We start from the raw sequence: 19,278 nt of genomic DNA on the forward strand, positions 1-19,278 counted from the left end.
AACGAGTGCACTCCTGTGTCTTTCCTTGCTCATAGAATTTTCTTTTCTGTCGTCGTCCTCCGTCGTCTATAACTGTCCCTTTGATTTTACAACGATGTCGCTAAATGCGCTCGATGACGATACGGTGCGTAGCATGTCCATCGGAGCCGTTTTCTCTGATTTTGTAAGTTTCTCAAATTTGTTAGCTTTAATTTGATTTAATACAACTCTAGTCTCACTGTTAAGGAAAAGGTAGTTTCGTTAAAGAAGTGTAGCTATTACGTAATTACTGAAAATTAGATGTTAAAATAACAAACAATAAATTGTGGCCTATAATCTTTTCAGGGAGGGAAAATAAATTCAGTTGATTTCCATAGAAAGGATGACTTATTGGTGACTGCTAGTGAGGATGATTCTGTTCGGCTTTATGATATTGCAACTGCTAAGTAAGTTTTACTTTTATTTTTGTTCCACTCTTTTTCTTTAATTACACTATATAACTCTTAAACCTTAGTAATTTAATTCATGAGAGTTTTCATAATCACTTTAGGCATGACAGGTGACCTTTTGAAATGGAATGTGAGTGGAAAGAGATAATTTTTTTCAAGAAATTCCATTCCAATTTCTTTAGATAACCCCAAAATTTATTCGAAGAAACTGTATAGATTTGTTTTTCACCGAAATTTTAACCGTTTTAAGCATTTTTGGCATAGCTTTTTGCCACTCTTACTTTTGGTTTTTAATTTTTATTTTTTTCTGTAGCTACTGTTTGGAATCTGACTTTTAAAAGATGCAAAGTAAATTATGCTTGCGCTAAAGGCAGATTGAAGAAGCAAGAATAGAAAGAAAAAGAAAGAATTTTCTTTTTCAAATTCCAAAACTAGGTGCCTCACATTGATGCCAAACCAGCTCTAAATATAAGATATCATATCACATAAAGAAAACTGAGATACTTTGCGAACTAAACAACTACTTGGAATTCCATTCTAAGGATAGGATTTTGTTCCCAAATTTGAAGCCTATCAAAGATAGGCTTAAACCATATGCTAATTCTTAGCTAGGTATGAGAAATAGAAAAAGAATTGAAATAAAAAAGATTAGAAAACTCTAACTAGATGCATTGGACTTCAGGTTGCTGAAGACAACTTATCACAAGAAACATGGTGCTGACAGAATATGCTTTACGCACCATCCTAGCTCTGTTATTTGTTCCTCTAAATATAATTTGGATTCTACTGGAGGTGAGTTCATTTTTCTCCTTTTTCAGTATAACTCAAATCGTCAAGTGATTTCTGATTATGTTATTGTCTATGGGATTGGTAGATGCACAAATGGTTTTTAATCCCTTCTCTTGGCAGAATCCTTACGGTATTTATCAATGTATGATAATAGGTGTCTTCGCTACTTCAAAGGGCACAAAGACAGGTAAAGATTTCATTATGTTTTTGATACTGTAGTAATAAGCACAAAAGGTTGATCTTATTCTAAAAAAGAAACTACTATAATATTATATAGGGAAAACTTCACTAAACTACTCTGTGGTTATTTAAGGTCTGTGGTTTGCTTTTTGTCACTTTGATACCCTGTGAATATGACCGTTAGCAAATAACAACCAAATGCACAACATTGTTAGTAGGTGCTGACGCAACAAATGGAAAAAGAATGGTTATTATGTGTCACGTCGGAATCTCTTAATGGTGTTGTGCAATTTGACCGTTATTTGCTAACGATCTTATTCACATGGTACTAAAATGATAAAAAGCAAATCACAGACCTTAAGTGAAAATATGTTAAACCACAAGGTAGTTTAATGAAGTTTTCCCTATTATATATTCCCATTAACAAGAATAATTTTTGGATGAACTGTTATCTCTAGACTTATCACAAGTTTGTTTCAATTTCTGAAGTTCATTTGAGAAGTTGTTGGACACCTGGAATGCATATTGATAAAACAAGGGTGTTTTGGCTAACCATTTATTTTCTTATATGGGCATTGCCTCAGCCTTATTAAGCTAGTTTAGATGCTTGCCCCTCTCATACCCTGTGGATTGCTGTTTAAGGTTTCTGCCGTTTTTTATTAAGATATTCTTTTGTTTGTTTTCATTTGTTTTTGCAGAGTTGTTTCCCTTTGCATGTCTCCGATTAATGACAGTTTCATGTCTGCTTCTCTTGACCACAGTGTCAGAATATGGGATCTTCGTGTAAATGCTTGCCAGGTTGGTTTCTATTTTATCTTAAGATTTTCTGCGACATTCTATCAAATCTGAAGTACAGAATTTGTTTCAAATGGGGCAAATCATCGGAAAAAGTTGAGATGGCATCCACTAATGGTGCCGCATTTATACATGATTGTGATTTATGCTTACTGTTATAGTTTTCAGGGAATTTTGCATCTACGTGGTAGACCTACAGTTGCATATGATCAACAAGGTCTTGTGTTTGCTGTGGCAATGGAAGGGGGTGCTATTAAATTATTTGATTCACGTTCCTATGACAAGGTTCTTTCCTGTAATCCACTGGATTGGATATTGAGATTAATATTCTGGATTTGACTTACGACTCTAATTGCAGGGTCCCTTTGACACCTTTTTAGTTGGTGGGGACACGGCTGAGGTTTGTGATATTAAGTTCAGCAATGATGGCAAGTCAATGCTTTTGACGACCACAAGTAACAACATATATGTTCTCGATGCATATGGAGGTGAAAAGGTCAGTTAATTTCCAGGGTAAGATGGTAGTCAATTTTGGGGTGCTCAAAGATAGAACAGTTTCTATATTATTATAATTTACAAAAGTGCTTTTGAGCAAGTTTTTTCATATAATCTATCCGATGTCATGTAGACTGGTTATGAGTAAGCCTCGACTATTGATTAACTGCATGCATTAAGTGGCCTAATTAAATCTTTCCCCTGTGCAGCGATGTGGGTTCAGTTTGGAACCGTCACCAAATACAACTATAGAGGCAACTTTTACCCCAGATGGGCAGTATGTGGTATCAGGTATCTACCACCTCTTGTTTAATTTACCTGAATTCAGTCTGGTTCCACTTTATGTTCAAGTTTCTTTCAAGCTTTCATTTCCTATATAATTGTTAGAAACTAAAATTTCGCTACCAATTTCATTCTCACCAATCAGATTAATTTGCATATTGAAGCAAATTCATGTTTATGATAAGTTGAATATTTATTATTATGAATTACTCTTTAATTCTACAAAAGCTTCAATTATGTACCCTGCAGCGTACTATGGTATGCTGAATCTTGTCTATTCTTAAGTTGATCAGTATTGGAAAAAGAATCCTTACTGTTTTATTGTTGTCAACTTACTTAATTGCACTACATGATAGTCTGGCGATGGAAGATTGAGTTCCCTGTTGCCTAGGGAATAACCTTGCCAAGTGCTTAATACAATTTTCAATTAATGTATGCAATTTTGGTTTTGAAAGAGGAATTTAAAATCCTTGACATCAACTGTCATTGTCGCTGCAGAAAACGAAGTAGAATCGTTGGTTTCTCTATGAATCACTCTCTCTAATGATATAAAACCATCCGTTATTTTGTTTTTTTAATGAGTAATGAGGGCGTTACCAAGTGAGATCATTACTTTCAAGGGCTTATTTAAAAATCTTATAGTGCTTCAGGCATATAGCTAACTTTTTCCACATGCTATAGAGCATAGCAGATATTAAGTAGTGGGACTTAGCATCAAATATGTGCAGTGATCTGCCTTTTGCTGAAGTGTTAATTTGTATTATGAATAGCTTACTATGAGTAGTTTAATGATCTCCGTGTGCGTGTCTCTCTCTCTCTCTCTCTCCTCTTAGCAGTTTTAAGCATTCTGGAATGTCTTGGACTAATGTTGTCATTGAATGTTAAATAGCTAATGCTAACTTATGCTGTAAAAATATTTGAGAAGCATACCGTTGTCTGCCTAATGGTTAATAATGAGACAACTCATGATGGTTTAATTTGTAACAAATTATTATTTTCCTTATAGGCTTGCGAGAATGGTCAAGTCTGGATGTAGCTTTTTAATTTTTGATTGTCTGTTGAGGTACTCTATACGTAATATCAAACTATGGCTTTTTGTTATTATAGGCTCAGGAGATGGAACCTTGCATGCCTGGAATATCAACATGCGGAATGAGGTATCAGTTTTTTTTATATTTTTAATCTGGTTCTTAAGTTCAGTTCAAGTAGGTAATATTTTTGGCTTTTTAAGAAGGAATGAGAAATGTGGCTATGCATAGGCATCTCTCTTTTCAAAAAATTAGAAAGTGGCCGAAGATTAAGCTAAAAGAAATGAAAAAACAAGAAGAAATATTGAGGCCTTGTTTAGTAGTTAAAGACAAAGCTAGAATAGATTTTCAGTTTTACATTCGAACCTTTTTTCTGAATGATTAAGTTGTTATCAAACTTTTGTTATGAAAATTATTAAGATTGTGTAATGATAATTCGAGGTGATTATCATGATGAGGTGATGAGAAGCTTGTTAGAGATATCAGCTGTATTCATCAATATTATCATTACTATGGCCTTTTTAGCAGGTGGCGAGCTGGAACAGCCATATAGGCGTTGCATCGTGCTTTAAATGGGCTCCTCGCAGGGCCATGTTTGTTGCTGCATCTTCTGTTCTGACGTTTTGGATACCTAATCCCTCCAAGTCAATTGGAGAGCCGCGTGCCATGGAGACTGAAGGTGTAGCTCAACCTGAGAATATTTCTCAATGATGGAAACCAGGTCTTTCACTATCTGCTTCAATCATCTTCTATGCTGTCAATCCTTATCAACATTGCTTGGGCCAAAATTTTTGGTGTGCTTGAATCGGCCTCCGTTTTGTAAAATTATAGTTTCTGAAAGTAAAATATCTGATCTTCGTTTTCAAGGCTTTCCTGTTTTTTTGGACACACCTGAATGATAAATAAGCTTTTACTACCCTGAGCTATTGGTGGTGGAATGCTGAGGATGAGCATACTTTATGTATATAGGAGGGTTGAGCTAGTTATTTATACTCTTATATGGAAAAATGCAAAACAGGATTAGTTTTATTTTTTGTTAGTCACATTTCTTTTTTCTCCCTTTTAACTCCATGGAGTGTAGTGGAGAGACCGAGGAAAATTGGAAGGATAATGCTGAGACTTATTGAATGGCAGGTGGATAGGATTTTATTTTCGGGTTCTTCCATCAGTTGTACGAAAAAAGAACCTTCTCTCCAATTTGGAAAGACTGACAGGATCTTTGAGAGGTGATTTCATATCTATCCTTTCAATACACAGGGAGAACATATATAAATGCGACAAAAAACTGAAAAATAGAATTGGAGTACAAGAGCAGGATTAGGATGGCCATGGAGCTGAGGTTCTTGTATGGGTTCCTCATCTTTGCATGTTTTATAGTGGTCCCATGGACGGATTAGTGTGTACGCAAAAAGTATTGCTGCGTCCTGTTCCTCACTGTTCATCAGTTGCCGGGAATTGGTTTTATGAGAGAACTACTTTATTTCACTTTTTGATACAATCTACGAGCATATCCAAAATCTTCATTTATTATGAACATCTCAATTAATATCTATTAATTAAAAAATTAATATAAAAAGTCAGCGCCATCAATAAATAAAACCCATATAAAAAAACTTGAAATTTAAGGATTTGATTTTTCTTTATTTAATATATTATTCCGTGTATATTGCACAGAAATTGAATGATTAGACCCATAGTTAATATGCTAATTTATTTAAGTTTATGTATAACTAATTTTTTGTTTATTGTATTGTATTATTTAAAATAGATTATAAACATATATTTAGTATTTTCATATTTGATCTCTTAGAAAAGAATTCTCATGTTTTATTAATTTTTAAATTTTCTTTATAATAATTAATTCGATAAAATCTCGAATCAGTTAGAATCTTAGTCTAAAGATTTTTTTATCCCATAAACATTTTAACTTACAGAAATTAGAAAATAACTATATGATTATAAATATTAATTATTAATGATTCAATAAACAAATTATTATTTAACCAATCACCATATTAAATATTCGAAAAATTTCTTCTCTTCCTCATTTCGATTCTCATACATACACTAGTAATTGAAAATAAAAGTTAATAATTGTGAAGATCAAAGTTAAAATTATTTATAATGTAAATGTTTAGCATAAATATTCATCTAAATCTTTCTTTTTTCCTTGAATAAATTATATTTATAAAATGGTTAAATAAATTATTAAAATATGTTAAGATAAAAATTGCTAAATACAGAACCATAAAAATGAGGCTCCCAGTTTACTTACCAGTTATTTTATAAGTCAATTAACCAAAGATAGTTTTTTTACAATGACATGTCAACGATTGGTGGAGCAAAGCTTTTCTGATTTTACTTAGCTGAATGGTTCATGCTTAACTTAAATTCGACTATCTTAATCTCAAATCAAACTCAATTTTCAATTTTCAAGCTTTAAGAAATAAAAACTCGAATTCTTGACTTATTATATAATAATAAAATAGGATAATATTGAATTAAATTAAATTTATTAAACAAATCTCTAGGAAATATATTTTAGATACTCAAATTTCTATATAAATTTGTTGTTTCCTTTATTTTTTAATGAGCTAAAATCTGAAACGAATAGATGACGTACAAGTACAAGTATTACAAGCTAAATTTTTTACCTTAAGAATTGTTATTTAATTCTTTAAATATTTCATTTAAAATCACTTTGAAATTTATAATTTTTTTCTATTAATTTCAGTATGAATATTTTTATTTAGGTGAATTTAAACTCGAATATTAATATAATTTTCTTCATTCGTAATTCTGGGGAGTCATATATCAAGAGAAACTGGAGAATGCATGAGATTGGTAATTGTTAAGTCCCAACAGAGACTGATTATGAACTACCAGGTTTATCATCCAAATATGTTTCTATTATTTCCATATGAGAAAAAGAAAAGATAAAGAGAGATGAAACAAACAAGATAAGCACATTGAAATTTAACAATTGAACTCCAAAGACAGAATAAAATTAAGAAAAGTAAAGAAACACAAACATAACGAAGAAGAGTCCCCGAAGCAGACCCCATACAAACAAACATAAACCCTTCATATAAAAACCCAACATTATTCCTCTTACATTATTATCATTTCCCTTCTTGTGCCTTCCTCTGGATGTCTTGTCCCACTTCCTTGGTCTTCATCCCAACATAACCGGCCATGTCCTGCATGCGCTTCTTCGCCTGGTCCAGTGATTCTGGCATGGCAGTACCTTCCCTGAAATACTTCAACGCCCACGACTGCGACGTCAGCCCGCTCAGCCCGAGAGCTCCAGCAACCATAAATGCCATCATAGCAAGGCCAATAACAACGGCAGCAGGAAGAATTATAGGGCCGAAGAGAATAAAAAGTGGGGTGGCAATGGCCATCCCGATGAGCGTATTCGTTAAGGTTATGCCAGAGAGAGATAGAAGACCACCACCAACCGGCAGAAAGGTTAACACAGCTAACACTTTGGAGGCTGATGGACCCTTCTGTTGGCCCTTGTAGCCAGTAGTTGGATCATAGCGGTGCACTTGCACCTGGTGCGGCTGCGGACGATCAGCCATTGTCAGTAGCTTCCAAGTTCAAAGAAGTCGCCAAAAAAGAGTACAAAGAAAGAGATTATCAGTCGAACGAAGAGGAAATGCTGAGAAAGGGAAGGTAAGAAAGCGGAGTTTTAAAGAGGAGAAGAAGGCGGTGGTGTATTGACACGTTAGGGTATGAGATGGTGAGTAAGGGGGTTGCATGAGATACAAGTTTCAAGGTTCTATTTTCACAACAGAACAAAAAGAAACAGAAAATGGATTAAATTAAATGTACAAAGAAATTAGGTGTCTCTGTTGGATTAAGTCTCTGTTGCCACTTGCCACATTATTGTATTGCTTCTGTGAGCTTCTCAGTGAATATGGTTCTGGTATGGAATGGAGCAGCAAAGTGATCTCTTTTTTTTTTTTTTTCTTGACTTTTCTTTGTACTGAGATCGGGAACTAGGTAAGAGAAGAGCACCATTTTCTGTTCTTTTCTGACAATCTCAACAATTAATTATTAGTTTTCACTGATTAGTGCTAGAATAGAATTTGAGCATGTGAATGTATGTTGGCCTTTATACGATGGATTTATTTATTATTATTAATTATTTTTTAATATAAGTAATTTAATAAATAAAATCATGTATTGTATAATTAATTTTATTCATAAATGAATGATGTAGAACTCTTAAAATATTTCAAATATTTAAATAATGAAACATAGTTTTATTTTTTATTATATGTATGCAAAAATTGAAAATTATTATGTATTTAAGTAGTGCAGTTTTTCTCCATTGCTATGAATGAATACCAGGCAAGTACCATAGATGCTATTCCTGCAAAATTAAGTTTAAACCATCATGTTAATTGTTATTAGCTTAATTGCTTAAAAAAAAAACTGTAATTATTATTAAATTTAGTAAGTAAATTTTTAATATAAATATTAATTTATATGCAACGTTTTAAATATAAAGAATCAGTAATATATAACTTTTCGAGGGCTATAGAGGATTGAGTCCAATCATGTTCATATATTTAGTCCCGACCCAAAGTCGGGAATTGGCCGAAATTGCATCTTTTTGTGGCATGGGCCTCTGTTACTGTGAGTGCCTAAAAATTTGGTTACTCTTATTATTATTATTATTATTATTATTATTATTATTATTAACTAGCTTTCATTATTAGAAATTGAATTAATAAAAAATTAAAAAATTAGCATAGATTTATTTTAATATCATATTAAAAAAAATTAAGAGTCATATTAAAAGCTGAATTAAATGAACTGTGGATAAACATGCTTCGACACTGCACTAAAAATTAGATAAGTAAAGCTAAGAATGAAGTGAGAAGGTAAAGGGTACAACTTACTGATAAGATTATAGAATTTTATTGATAAGCAATTATAGAATTTTCTGAAAGCTTGAAGTACATTCTTGAGAAATTGAAAGCAACGAATACAAGCATCAAGCCAAGGAAAAAAAAGTATGAAAGTGAAGCATATCCATAAAAAAAAAAAATACGTTTTTAATATATAAGTAATGAAGTTGAACCGAAACAAAAAGAGAGAAATAAAGTCAGAAAATTGAGAATTGTAAGGAAGTGGAATAAAGAAGTTAAACAAAGAAGTTACATAATTAATATGTGCAAAATGTGAAAAGTAACAATACATGCTCTCAAAGTATAGAGCTAATTGAGGACCAAGCCAAGAATGAAGAATATGTCGAATATCTCTTAAGCCATGAAAGTCTATAAATAGATAAGAACCTCCTAGTGAGCAAACCCCAACCAATCAATCAGTCGAACAAAACAATACCCAAAGTTTACAGACTTTATCATTTATCTTTAGATTAGAAAACTATCGGTAAATTAGAAAACAATCCTTAATTTAGAAAAAAATCCTTACGATAGTTAAGCAACTATCAACTTTGATTTAAAATACGCTCGAAACTCTCAGTGTTCCTCAAAATTCAACCCAAGACTACGGATGAAATGTATTTCGTTTAGAGAGGGGCGAGGTGGGCATCGAATTAGCAAGTATATAATTATATTAATTCCTAAAGCTTTCAAATTACTATTTCAGCTTGTATTTATTGCAATTAAGTTCCTTAGCTTACATATACACATCATCGCTTTTAGCTTACGGTAATTTAGCTCTTAGCTTGATTCCTTAAGCTTAATTTCACATCCTTGGCTTATAATTGCATGCCTACAACATTAGCTAATTATTAGCTTAATTTTTAACTCATTAGTTAGTTTTATGTGTTGATTTAGCAAAACTATATCAGCTTAGCTAAGAACCAAAGATAATCTAGGTTTTTTTATTACCTGCACAATTATCTAAATTGAAAGTTAAACGGTTGCACTTTTTATATTTATTGCATCAATAGCAATTATTTGAGATAATTAGTCTCTAGCACATTTATCAATTCATCGTACGTGAAAATGTTGAATAATGACCAAACATAGCTGTATTCAACGGTAGCTTTAGATAATAAAAAGAAAATTCAAATAGAAAGAATAATATATAAATATAAGTACTTTATATTTATATATTATATTATTAAAAATAATAAATATGTATTAGTTTACTATATGGATGACCTAGACGTAAAATTCTCCGTGCAATTAAGTAGCTTATATTAATCGAATCACGGGGTGCTGATAATTACACAGAGTGCAGGAACATGAACAAGAAAAGAATCTCGCAAGACCAAATAACAGAAAAAAGTGGAGTGGCAGGAGTTTTAGATGCTATAAGTAATTGTAAAGTGGCTACAATACCATATGATATTGACAAATAAAGAGTCTCTCGGTTGAAATTCCTGTTATTATGGGTCACACTGGAAGGAGATGGAAAGTGTAAATGGGTACTATTCTTATATATTTTCTTGATATACATATATGAACCAATTCTAAATTTATATATGGGCCTATTCATTAAAAAAAATATACAGCATAATATAATAGTATATTTATAATAATTTTTTTATAGTAACATAATTAAAAAATACACTAAATTTTCTTCTTTTTAGACTTTAAAAATATTAATTTTAATATTTTTAATCATTCAAATATAACTGAAAATTAACGACTATTATATGGTTAGAAAATTAATAAAAAAAGAAAAAGAAAAAGAAAGAAGGATAGTAATTCACCCTGGTGCAACTCATATAATACAAGTGGATCATATAAAAGGAAGGAAATTATAATTATAAATGTGTAATATTGGGTGGGTTATTACGTAAGTGGGTGATACATGTTGCTTTCTCCATAGTACAAGTTTGAATTGGTGCAACTCTTTTTCGAGACATGTCATGTGGAATAATTGTTAGTATCTTAAATACCCAAAACACAAATCTGCTCGTACTTTTACTTCAATTCATGCACTCAACAATTGTCTACAATGTTCACATGTAAATTCTTCTTTCTTTCTTCTTTTAACTAGAAAAAGAAAAAGAATAAAAATATATTAGTATCTAGTCACACAATAGTATAATATTTCATGCTGAATAATAAAGACAGCTTAACTATTGAAAGACCAAGTGTACAATCTCTAAATTGGCAAATTACTATTTATACTGTTACTATAATTCTTTTTTAATATAGTTTTCGGAGATGGTCTAACTAATTTAGAACATACTGGACAAGACTTTTACAGCTGATAAAATATTATTTTAAAATTTTTAATGCAGCTATATATTCAAAGTTCAAATTTGATACTTTAATTAAGCTAAGGTCTCATCCGTATGTACGTTTTTAGGTGTTAGATTAAAACATTAGTGTTCACCAATAGAATTAAAGACGAATTGGAAACCTAAGTACTAAACAAGAGGCAAATATATCCGAAAACTGATGTAAGAAGAAGAAGAAGAAGAAGAAGAAGAAGAAGAAGAAGAAGAAGAAGCTATTCATAGGTCATGTGAGAAAGAAAGGTCCAGTGGGCTTTTTGGTTGTCCAATCAATCAATCAAAAGAAAAACAAACAAATGTTCGTGGACTTGTTGGGTCAAGTTTGATCAGTTTCTTCTTTCTTTTTGGGCGGTTCAAGCTATGGTCATGGTGGACCTCCTTCAACTACAAACTCGACGTGACCCCCTCCACCCCCATCCATTTCTTTCTTTCTTTCTTTTCTTTTCTCTTCTCTTTATAAATTTGAAAGGGAAAATGAACATTCTTTTTAATTAAAAAAGAATTAATGATTCGGGTTCATGTCTGTTCATTCGTCTGTCATTGTTATAATGAGGGACATATAGAGAAAACTTACTGTTTCTGTTCTGTAATGGGATGATTATTGAGTTTTTGATTAAAGAGAGGGAGAAAAAGGAAGAAAGAAGAGTAAGAGAGGAGGGGAAGGCCCCCTAGATTGCGACCGTTTAACTCTCTTAACTTTAATTCCTTCCTCTCCGCTTCTTCTTCGTGCCTGCTCGTGCGCGTGCTGTTCTTTTGCATGTCAAAGTGAGACATTTAGTATCTTTCATTTTATCAACTTCTCTCTCTCTCTCTCATACAATAAATTATTCACACCATGGCTATTAAATTCTCACAATTATTTTTCAATTATATATATATATATAATTTTTCAACTCTAAAGATTCATTATATATGTATATTGAATTAACATTAATTTTTCTGAAATTATTTATTATTTTGACATAATTTTTTTAAAAAGTAAGCTCCATTAATTCAGATACCTAATGCTTCGGACTGATACATTTATTTACTAGTAGTTTATTCTTGCGTTGTACGGCCGTTATTATTATTTTGATTATAAAATCAAGTTTATAGATACGATTTAATAAATTTTTTAGTATTTAATATTAATTTATAATATTTTAAAAAATAGCAAACTTACTATATTTTTAATTTTTTTAAAAATTTATTCGTGTAATAATATAAAAATTATTTTTTAAGATATTTATTTATTAATTTCAATATTATAAAAATTAATACTATAATTGATATCGCTGTTTTTTAAAATTAGAAATTATTATAATAATTATAAATTAATTTATTAGTTAATATAATATTTAAAAATATTATTTTCTACAGTTAGAATCATTATCTAATTAGAAAACTAATTTATTAGTTAAAATAATATTAAAATATAATTAAAATGCTATTTTTTAGAATAATCATTATCTAATTAGAAAAATAATTATTGTCTAATTAGAAAACTAATTTATCATTAATAAGTTATCTCTTAGGATTACAATGAGTATTTAATTATAAATATAATTTATTAATTAATAAATTAATAGTAGAAATCATAAACTTACACATAAACTTGAGTCCAACGTGTCAAAAGTAAGTACACATGTCAAAATAATAATCTTATGTGTCAAAAATTAAGCACATATGTCAAACAAAATTTAGGTCTTAAAAATTAATATATATATATATATATATATATATATAGAAATTTGTTAAAAATGAGAAAAAAAACAAAGTATAATATTTTATGAAATAAATAGAGTAAAATAAAATTTGCAAAGTAAGATAAAAAATTTAATTTTATTTAAAAACCGACAGTAAGTAATGATTTAAGAAATAACAAGAGGCAGTTATTTAATGGATTAAGAATTGAAGAGTTTTTTAAAAAAAAAAATTCACAACCCTAACTTTTAATTGTTATGTTTTTGTCAAACAAGTGTACCAAACTTTACAAATGCTATATTCTAATAAAATGTAAAAGTTTAAGGAAAAAAGAAAAGAAAAGCTTTCTCTAGCTAGCATGCAATCATTACCATTTACCATAACTGTAACTAGTTAGGGGCTAAAAACAACAGCAATGATACAAAAGGAGCATTATTTTTTGGCAACTTTAAATTTGTGGAGCATAATGTGATCCTGCAAAACACAGGACTAGCTACAGCATATTTATGTGTGTTGTGGAAATTAAACAATAAGGGGAAAAAAGAAGAAGAAGAAGGATGATGATATAAATGATAGATAGATGTATATTAATGTATGGTAATGAATGGGACGGATCTATGAACATGTGCTGAGGAAGACAAAAATGAGAAAGAATCCAGTTAAGATCCTCATGCAATTTATGTTTCTGTGGGTGCACGTACCCTTCACATGGCACAACAATCCTCCTACAACAATAGGCATCTGTACATTTTACTGTTTAAGACAATGACACTGTTTCTAATTGTGTGTCTGCGTGATAGAGAGAGAGAGAGAGAGAGAGGAGATCCTTGACTTAAGCACACTAATGCCGGGTTAAACAGAGAGAAAAAGAAGAGGAAATTAATGGATAGAGTGGTCCTGATCTCTGAAGCAGTGACTGAGTTAAGCTGAGACGTGCTAAATTCTTTTTCACTTTGTTCACACTTAGGACCTATAAACTAATGCTGGATAAAGAAAGGTAACACCTTCTGTTGGACAAGAAGTGTCTTATGCTTTTGCCTTTCTTTCTCCAGATGCTGATCGATCTTGTTATATTATTATTATTATTATTATTATTATTATTTAGATCATCTTTTCTCTTCTTCGTTCTAATATGGGTATTTATTTCAATCAAGACTTTTCATACAATAAATATATATAACGAGAAAATACTATTTAGTGATTCGAAGAAAATTATGGAGCAGTGGGCTGACCTACTTTTCTCTTAGCTAGATTTCCAATTAAACACAACAAGATTGGTGCAAATTAAGTTCATACCTCAAGAAATGGACGCCCCCAAATCTCTTAATCGTTCTATATACCCCCACTATAAAAATTTCAAATTCATATTATTATCATTATGTATTTTATACTTAATTGATTAATGCCTATTTCAAAAAATTAAATATTAATAAATATATTTCATTTATCGACATATACTTAATCGATAGATAAATGGTCAATGCCAAAATTAAAATAATTTTTTTATTTTAAATGATTGAATAACTATAATACCCACAAATACTCCTAAAAGAAAATTTAAGATTTAGCTATTGAGATACACAATAATGAACATATATGAGTAAACTTGTATACCTTATATATATAATTAAGCTGTGAATTTTGGCCATTATGATTGTCTCGTTTATCATTGCGCTCATTATTTTATGTACTCTATTTATTATAGAATTGAAAATGAATAAAAGAAGTAAAAGGGGATTGAATCTCTCTTCAAATGTTCTGTATCTGGTGTTTTGCAAAAGGGATTCTAGGCAATTTATAATTATATAAGATCGACTTCTTAATTAAGGAAATATGTAAGTGGATATTATAGTTAATTTTGCATATATCATATATGTATATGCAAAAATAATGGCATAATTGTTTCAATATAACAGAAAATTATGAGACAGTGATTTGTTGTAAGCAGCAGGCGGACATTGCAAGTGTTTAGCTAATAAGTTCAATTGGTAGTTATATAAACTATACATATATGTTAGGTGAACATATAATAATTAATTATGGAAATATGTAAGATTTCTATGGATCTTCCATTAGTTCCAAATGTCTGTTTTTGTTTATTTTTTTATGGCATTAACCAAAATCGGTATATGATAGATTCATTTTTGTATATTGTAGTGTATCAATTTTGGAATGTCGCTAACGCGAGACCAATTGAACAGAAAGACATTTATGTTAAAATTAGAGAAGTAGTACATTCTCACCATGACAGAAACTCTTGATAGGTCTGTAAATTGTATACTGAAGCAAATAACATGATCATATAAGTAATTATGGACAGAACAAAGTAATGATATAGAAAGATCAAAAGGTATCTGCAAGATTCATCATGTATAAATACATATACATAAAGCAAAACTACATCTATATTACTTCTGCCATGAGATGGATAATACAGGGTAATCAATATATAATTGCACAGCAGAAACCCTAAATGAGTCTCTCTTCCAGCTAATATAACGATACTGGACATTGCACATAATATTACAACAAATTGATAGCTACATGCTACCATGACCTCCTCTCCCTTGAATGTCATCATGATTATTCCAAGGAGGAGGATAATAAAACCCAGAATTTTGATCATAAGAAACTCCTGATCCATGACCGCTCCTTCTTCCAAATTGAGATGATGATGATGATGTGATAGTTGGTGGTGGTGGAGGCATCTGATCATTGCAAGCGTACCTAATTAAATCGGCATTAGTAGCATCTAACTCTTTTTGGAGCCTAATAACTTGTCTTTGCAGGACAGAAATGGCACCAACGCAACCATAGACAGGATCTTTCATTCGCGCCTCAGCTTCATAGGCAAGAGAATTCACTGCATCTTCTCTTTGATGAGGAAGCACTTCATTCAGTAACTTACTCACATTGCTTGCACCAAATATCTTATGAACATTTGCAAATTTTTGTGGCTCTTCTGGTGGGAAGTAGGGTGCAAATATGCAATCTGGCAAGCATTTTCTCCTCAAGAATTTGCAAGCAGCACATGGAGAATTTGAATAGGCACTGGAAGAAGCCATCATCTACCTATAAATATATATACATATATATATATGATGCAATTAATCCCCCAAAAAATAATTATACTTTCATGTTCTTTAAGGAAAAAATAAAGAATGGCAGGTAAATAAAATATGTTAAATATGCTTTTAAAAGATGGTATTTTAGGATATATTTTTTTTAGAAAAGAAAATTAAATGTTCTCCTTTCATGAACAAAGAATTGATTCATGTGAGGACAAATGTATGCAAAATTTCTTTTTGTACTATTAAGCACTTTACATGAAGCGCACACAACTTCCTTCCTATATATCTTTTTTCAAACTTCTTTTACTTTTTTGGCCTGCAAAACATTTTATGACTTTCTTAAATATAATTTAAAAACTAATTATGTGATCATTTAAAATTGAAATTTACCTAAAATCCGACAAATAGTAGAAAAGGAAATAGAAGAAAACAAATTAATATGTACAAAAATTAATAAATAGTGAGAGCATAAGTGTCTGTGTAAATGTAGTATCCTGTTTTAGGATTCTTGAAAATTTGGTCAAATAGTTCTGCTATGTGCCTCGTTCTTCCTCTCACTTCCCTCATCCTTCTCTCTGTCGCTCTCTCCAAAATTTCATTTCTTATTGTTCCAACTAAAATACTGTTACAGACCCATGATATTAAAGAGCTGTGGATCTCTTTTTTCTTTTTCCCTTATAGGAAAAAATTCCTGAAAAAACTGGAAATTCCAAGAATAGCAATCAATCCATGTGGGAAACCTGTGATTAAATTCTGTAACATATAACGAATCAAGAAGTAGTACTGGAACATGAAAATGAAGAGAATAATGGGTGAAAATGAAAGGATCATGTATCTCTTTATGTATATAGATAGAATAGGGTTGTTCTTGTACTTACCTTATCTCTATGACTAGGTTTCTTTGATGATTCAGGAGAGAACAGGAATGCTATACCTTTTCTTTCTTTGTATAGGCTCTTTCAAGATCTATACTTTGATTGTCCCAAGAAAGAAAAGACTATGCAGCCATTGATGAAAGATGGAAAAATTCCTTTGATGAGGTTTTACTATCAGATGTGAGAGTTCAGTAAGAGGAAACCCTAGTTATAGGGCAGAGAGAGAAAAAGAAAAGCAAAAAAAAAAAAGAACCTGCAAACACAGTGACAAAAGGTAAGGAAGAATAGAGAAAAAAGGGAGGCAAATAGCATTTAGTGAAGGGGGATGGAAAGCAAAAGACAAGTGCAATAAATGGGCCAACTAGCAAAAGGATGACTATGACACTGCAGTTATAATAATATCAAACACTGTTCAAGAACTTGGCCAATTAATTGGAGTTAATTTATTTTTCTTTTCTATAATCAAATTAATAATATAGAAACATGTTATATATATATCTTGTATAGCTTGGCAAAAATTCTGCATGACTTGGAGAAACTCTGACATGATCACAAGATTCAAAAGGGTCAACTTAGTTTTGAATCAACTTCATACTCAATTATGAATATATACCTAATAATGAAACCATCTCATTACAAAACTTTGGCTTCATCCTCGGAAAGATATATGGACATGCAGCCTGCCAAATCATGAACACTGAATAATATAATAAGTTACTGCTTCAAAAAAAAATTTCAAAAGGAAAGCAACAAAGAGCATTAAAAGATTGGCAGAATATCTACCTCTTTCTCTTTTCTATTGATTTTGCATAATTGATTGGAATATTGTGGTGAGAAGTATTGTTTATGCACATTTCATAATCGTCCATATTTATGTACCAATGAACAGTACTAAGACCACCAGCATGCAACTTTAGGGTAGGTTATGTGGCACCACTTTCATTATCATTATTTGAGTACCCTTTTTTATTCACTGGTTTGGTACAATGACAAACAGTCAGCTCCCCTCCTCTTTTTTCTTTTTGCCTTCCCTTTCACCCCAGAAGTCCCCCTTTTCTTTTATTTTTTCCCTTAGCATAGACATTGCACACAAGCAACAATATGCTAAAAAGTTCTTTAGGTCATATGCATATATAAATGTAAGTTTTTAGCTTATGAAACGCATACGTATAGGAATTCTTTCCAAGCTTACTATTCTGGTCCTAATTAATATTTTTCTTCTCATGTATCACATTCAGAAGAGGGCATTTTTAATGCACAAGACTCTCTTATTCTAGTAATGATTATCTACATATACACGACACGTATACATATATAGCTTTCTTTGGTATGTGTATCAGTTGTGATGATACACTTGTTGTGACACATAATGTAGCAGAATTATTGAATCCCATGCGAAGAAAGTATTTTCTTAATTTAATTTTCAGTTTTTTCAATGTACATTGAAATGACCACATCCTTATATTATTACATATATAAAGATACAATTTGTACTAGAGAATATTCAGATTTCACTCTTTATTATTTTTTGGGCGTATGGCATATACAGTGGCTACATGTATACGCACGTACCGGATACAGCAAGAAATCGTATTAGAAACTATGTGATAAAATCAACTATACGAGAGCATGAAGCTCTCATATCTAATCTTTGTACACTGTTAGCCTCCATTATTGAATCCAGCAGATTAGCCTATTTACAGTATTTTCTATTACATTAAGATCCCTTTTTCTTTTTTCTTTTTTTTCATCTGTGGTTACAGACAGAAATATAAAGACACCTAAATGCATATAGTAAAATGCCAAAACCATAAAATAAAATAATTTGAAATTGGGTCACTCTCATTTTCACTTCTCTGCTGCTATCTTTTTATCTTATCCTTTAATTTTTCAAGCTGACAAAAAGGGACAACTTGCATATATATAATGTAAGCAATAATTGCCAAGACTCAATACATATAGATTCGAAAATGTGATTTCAGGACAAATGGGGACGAGATAACACAATCTTAGCAAGCATAAGTTTGGAGACATTTTTCTTTTTCTTTTCCTTTTCAACAATGAGATGCTACCAAATTTTGTACAGTCAATTTCAGTGCTTCAAAGAATCTGCTTATAGGTGGTTTGTCATGTACTAACTCTTTTCTATGCACAAAAACATGAGCCCCTACATAGGAAAAGCGGTTCATGTGTGTAAACATACCCTAATTATTGCCTCATAAAACTAGCCAATTTTATTTTAAACTCAGCGACAGTAAAACTCACTCGACTCCCTTTTTATCTGTGCTTCCGGAGTATTAGAAAATCTCTTATCTATGAATTTAATTTTATAATCAAAATAATAATAACAGTCGTGCAACGCATAAATAAACGACTAGTAAAATAAGTTCATTCTCAAGTATTAACAGCATATAAAGA

General features: G+C 31.0%; 3 protein-coding genes across 7 annotated transcripts; 1 reads left to right on the forward strand and 2 right to left on the reverse strand.

The window, feature by feature from the left end:
- LOC8281781 (protein ANTHESIS POMOTING FACTOR 1) lies at positions 1-5,026 on the forward strand. 2 transcript variants are annotated; one of them, XM_015720669.3, is made up of 10 exons: positions 1-163; positions 325-425; positions 1,111-1,220; positions 1,338-1,404; positions 2,096-2,195; positions 2,361-2,477; positions 2,551-2,688; positions 2,897-2,978; positions 4,077-4,126; positions 4,523-5,026. In XM_015720669.3, exons 1-10 carry the CDS (start codon positions 95-97, stop codon positions 4,706-4,708), a joined length of 1,020 nt encoding a protein of 339 aa, XP_015576155.1. In that variant the 5' UTR covers positions 1-94; the 3' UTR covers positions 4,709-5,026. The 2 variants fall into 2 exon arrangements, with proteins under 2 accessions (XP_015576155.1, XP_002521457.1); XM_002521411.4 differs by having other exon boundaries at positions 4,526-5,026.
- A 1,918-nt stretch (positions 5,027-6,944) lies between these two features.
- On the reverse strand, positions 6,945-7,675 carry LOC8281782 (oleosin 18.2 kDa). Its single transcript, XM_002521412.3, has one exon. The coding sequence runs from the start codon at positions 7,579-7,581 to the stop codon at positions 7,120-7,122; it is 462 nt and encodes a 153-aa protein (XP_002521458.1). The 5' UTR covers positions 7,582-7,675; the 3' UTR covers positions 6,945-7,119.
- Positions 7,676-15,244: 7,569 nt separating this feature from the next.
- Positions 15,245-17,377, reverse strand: LOC8281783 (LOB domain-containing protein 25). 4 transcript variants are annotated; one of them, XM_025157768.2, is made up of 2 exons: positions 16,920-17,377; positions 15,245-15,986 (listed from the first exon to the last, which is right to left on the reverse strand). In XM_025157768.2, exon 2 carries the CDS (start codon positions 15,980-15,982, stop codon positions 15,455-15,457), a length of 528 nt encoding a protein of 175 aa, XP_025013536.1. In that variant the 5' UTR covers positions 15,983-15,986; positions 16,920-17,377; the 3' UTR covers positions 15,245-15,454. The 4 variants fall into 4 exon arrangements, with proteins under 4 accessions (XP_025013536.1, XP_048229632.1, XP_048229631.1 ...); XM_048373675.1 differs by having other exon boundaries at positions 15,245-16,685; positions 16,864-17,376; XM_048373674.1 differs by having other exon boundaries at positions 15,245-16,738; positions 16,864-17,376.
- Between the last annotated feature and the right edge of the window lie 1,901 nt (positions 17,378-19,278).

This window comes from Ricinus communis, chromosome 5 (assembly GCF_019578655.1).
Source record: "Ricinus communis isolate WT05 ecotype wild-type chromosome 5, ASM1957865v1, whole genome shotgun sequence".
Taxonomy (NCBI): Eukaryota; Viridiplantae; Streptophyta; class Magnoliopsida; order Malpighiales; family Euphorbiaceae; genus Ricinus; species Ricinus communis.

Coding starts and splice junctions, on each gene's coding strand:
- LOC8281782 (XM_002521412.3), bottom strand. CDS start 7,581: ATGGCTGATCGTCCGCAGCCGCACCAGGTGCAAGTGCACCGCTATGAT.
- LOC8281783 (XM_025157768.2), bottom strand. CDS start 15,982: ATGATGGCTTCTTCCAGTGCCTATTCAAATTCTCCATGTGCTGCTTGC.
- LOC8281781 (XM_015720669.3), top strand. CDS start 95: ATGTCGCTAAATGCGCTCGATGACGATACGGTGCGTAGCATGTCCATC. Junction 426..1,110: donor TATGATATTGCAACTGCTAA/GTAAGTTTTACT, acceptor ATTGGACTTCAG/GTTGCTGAAGACAACTTATC. Junction 2,196..2,360: donor TTCGTGTAAATGCTTGCCAG/GTTGGTTTCTAT, acceptor TATAGTTTTCAG/GGAATTTTGCATCTACGTGG.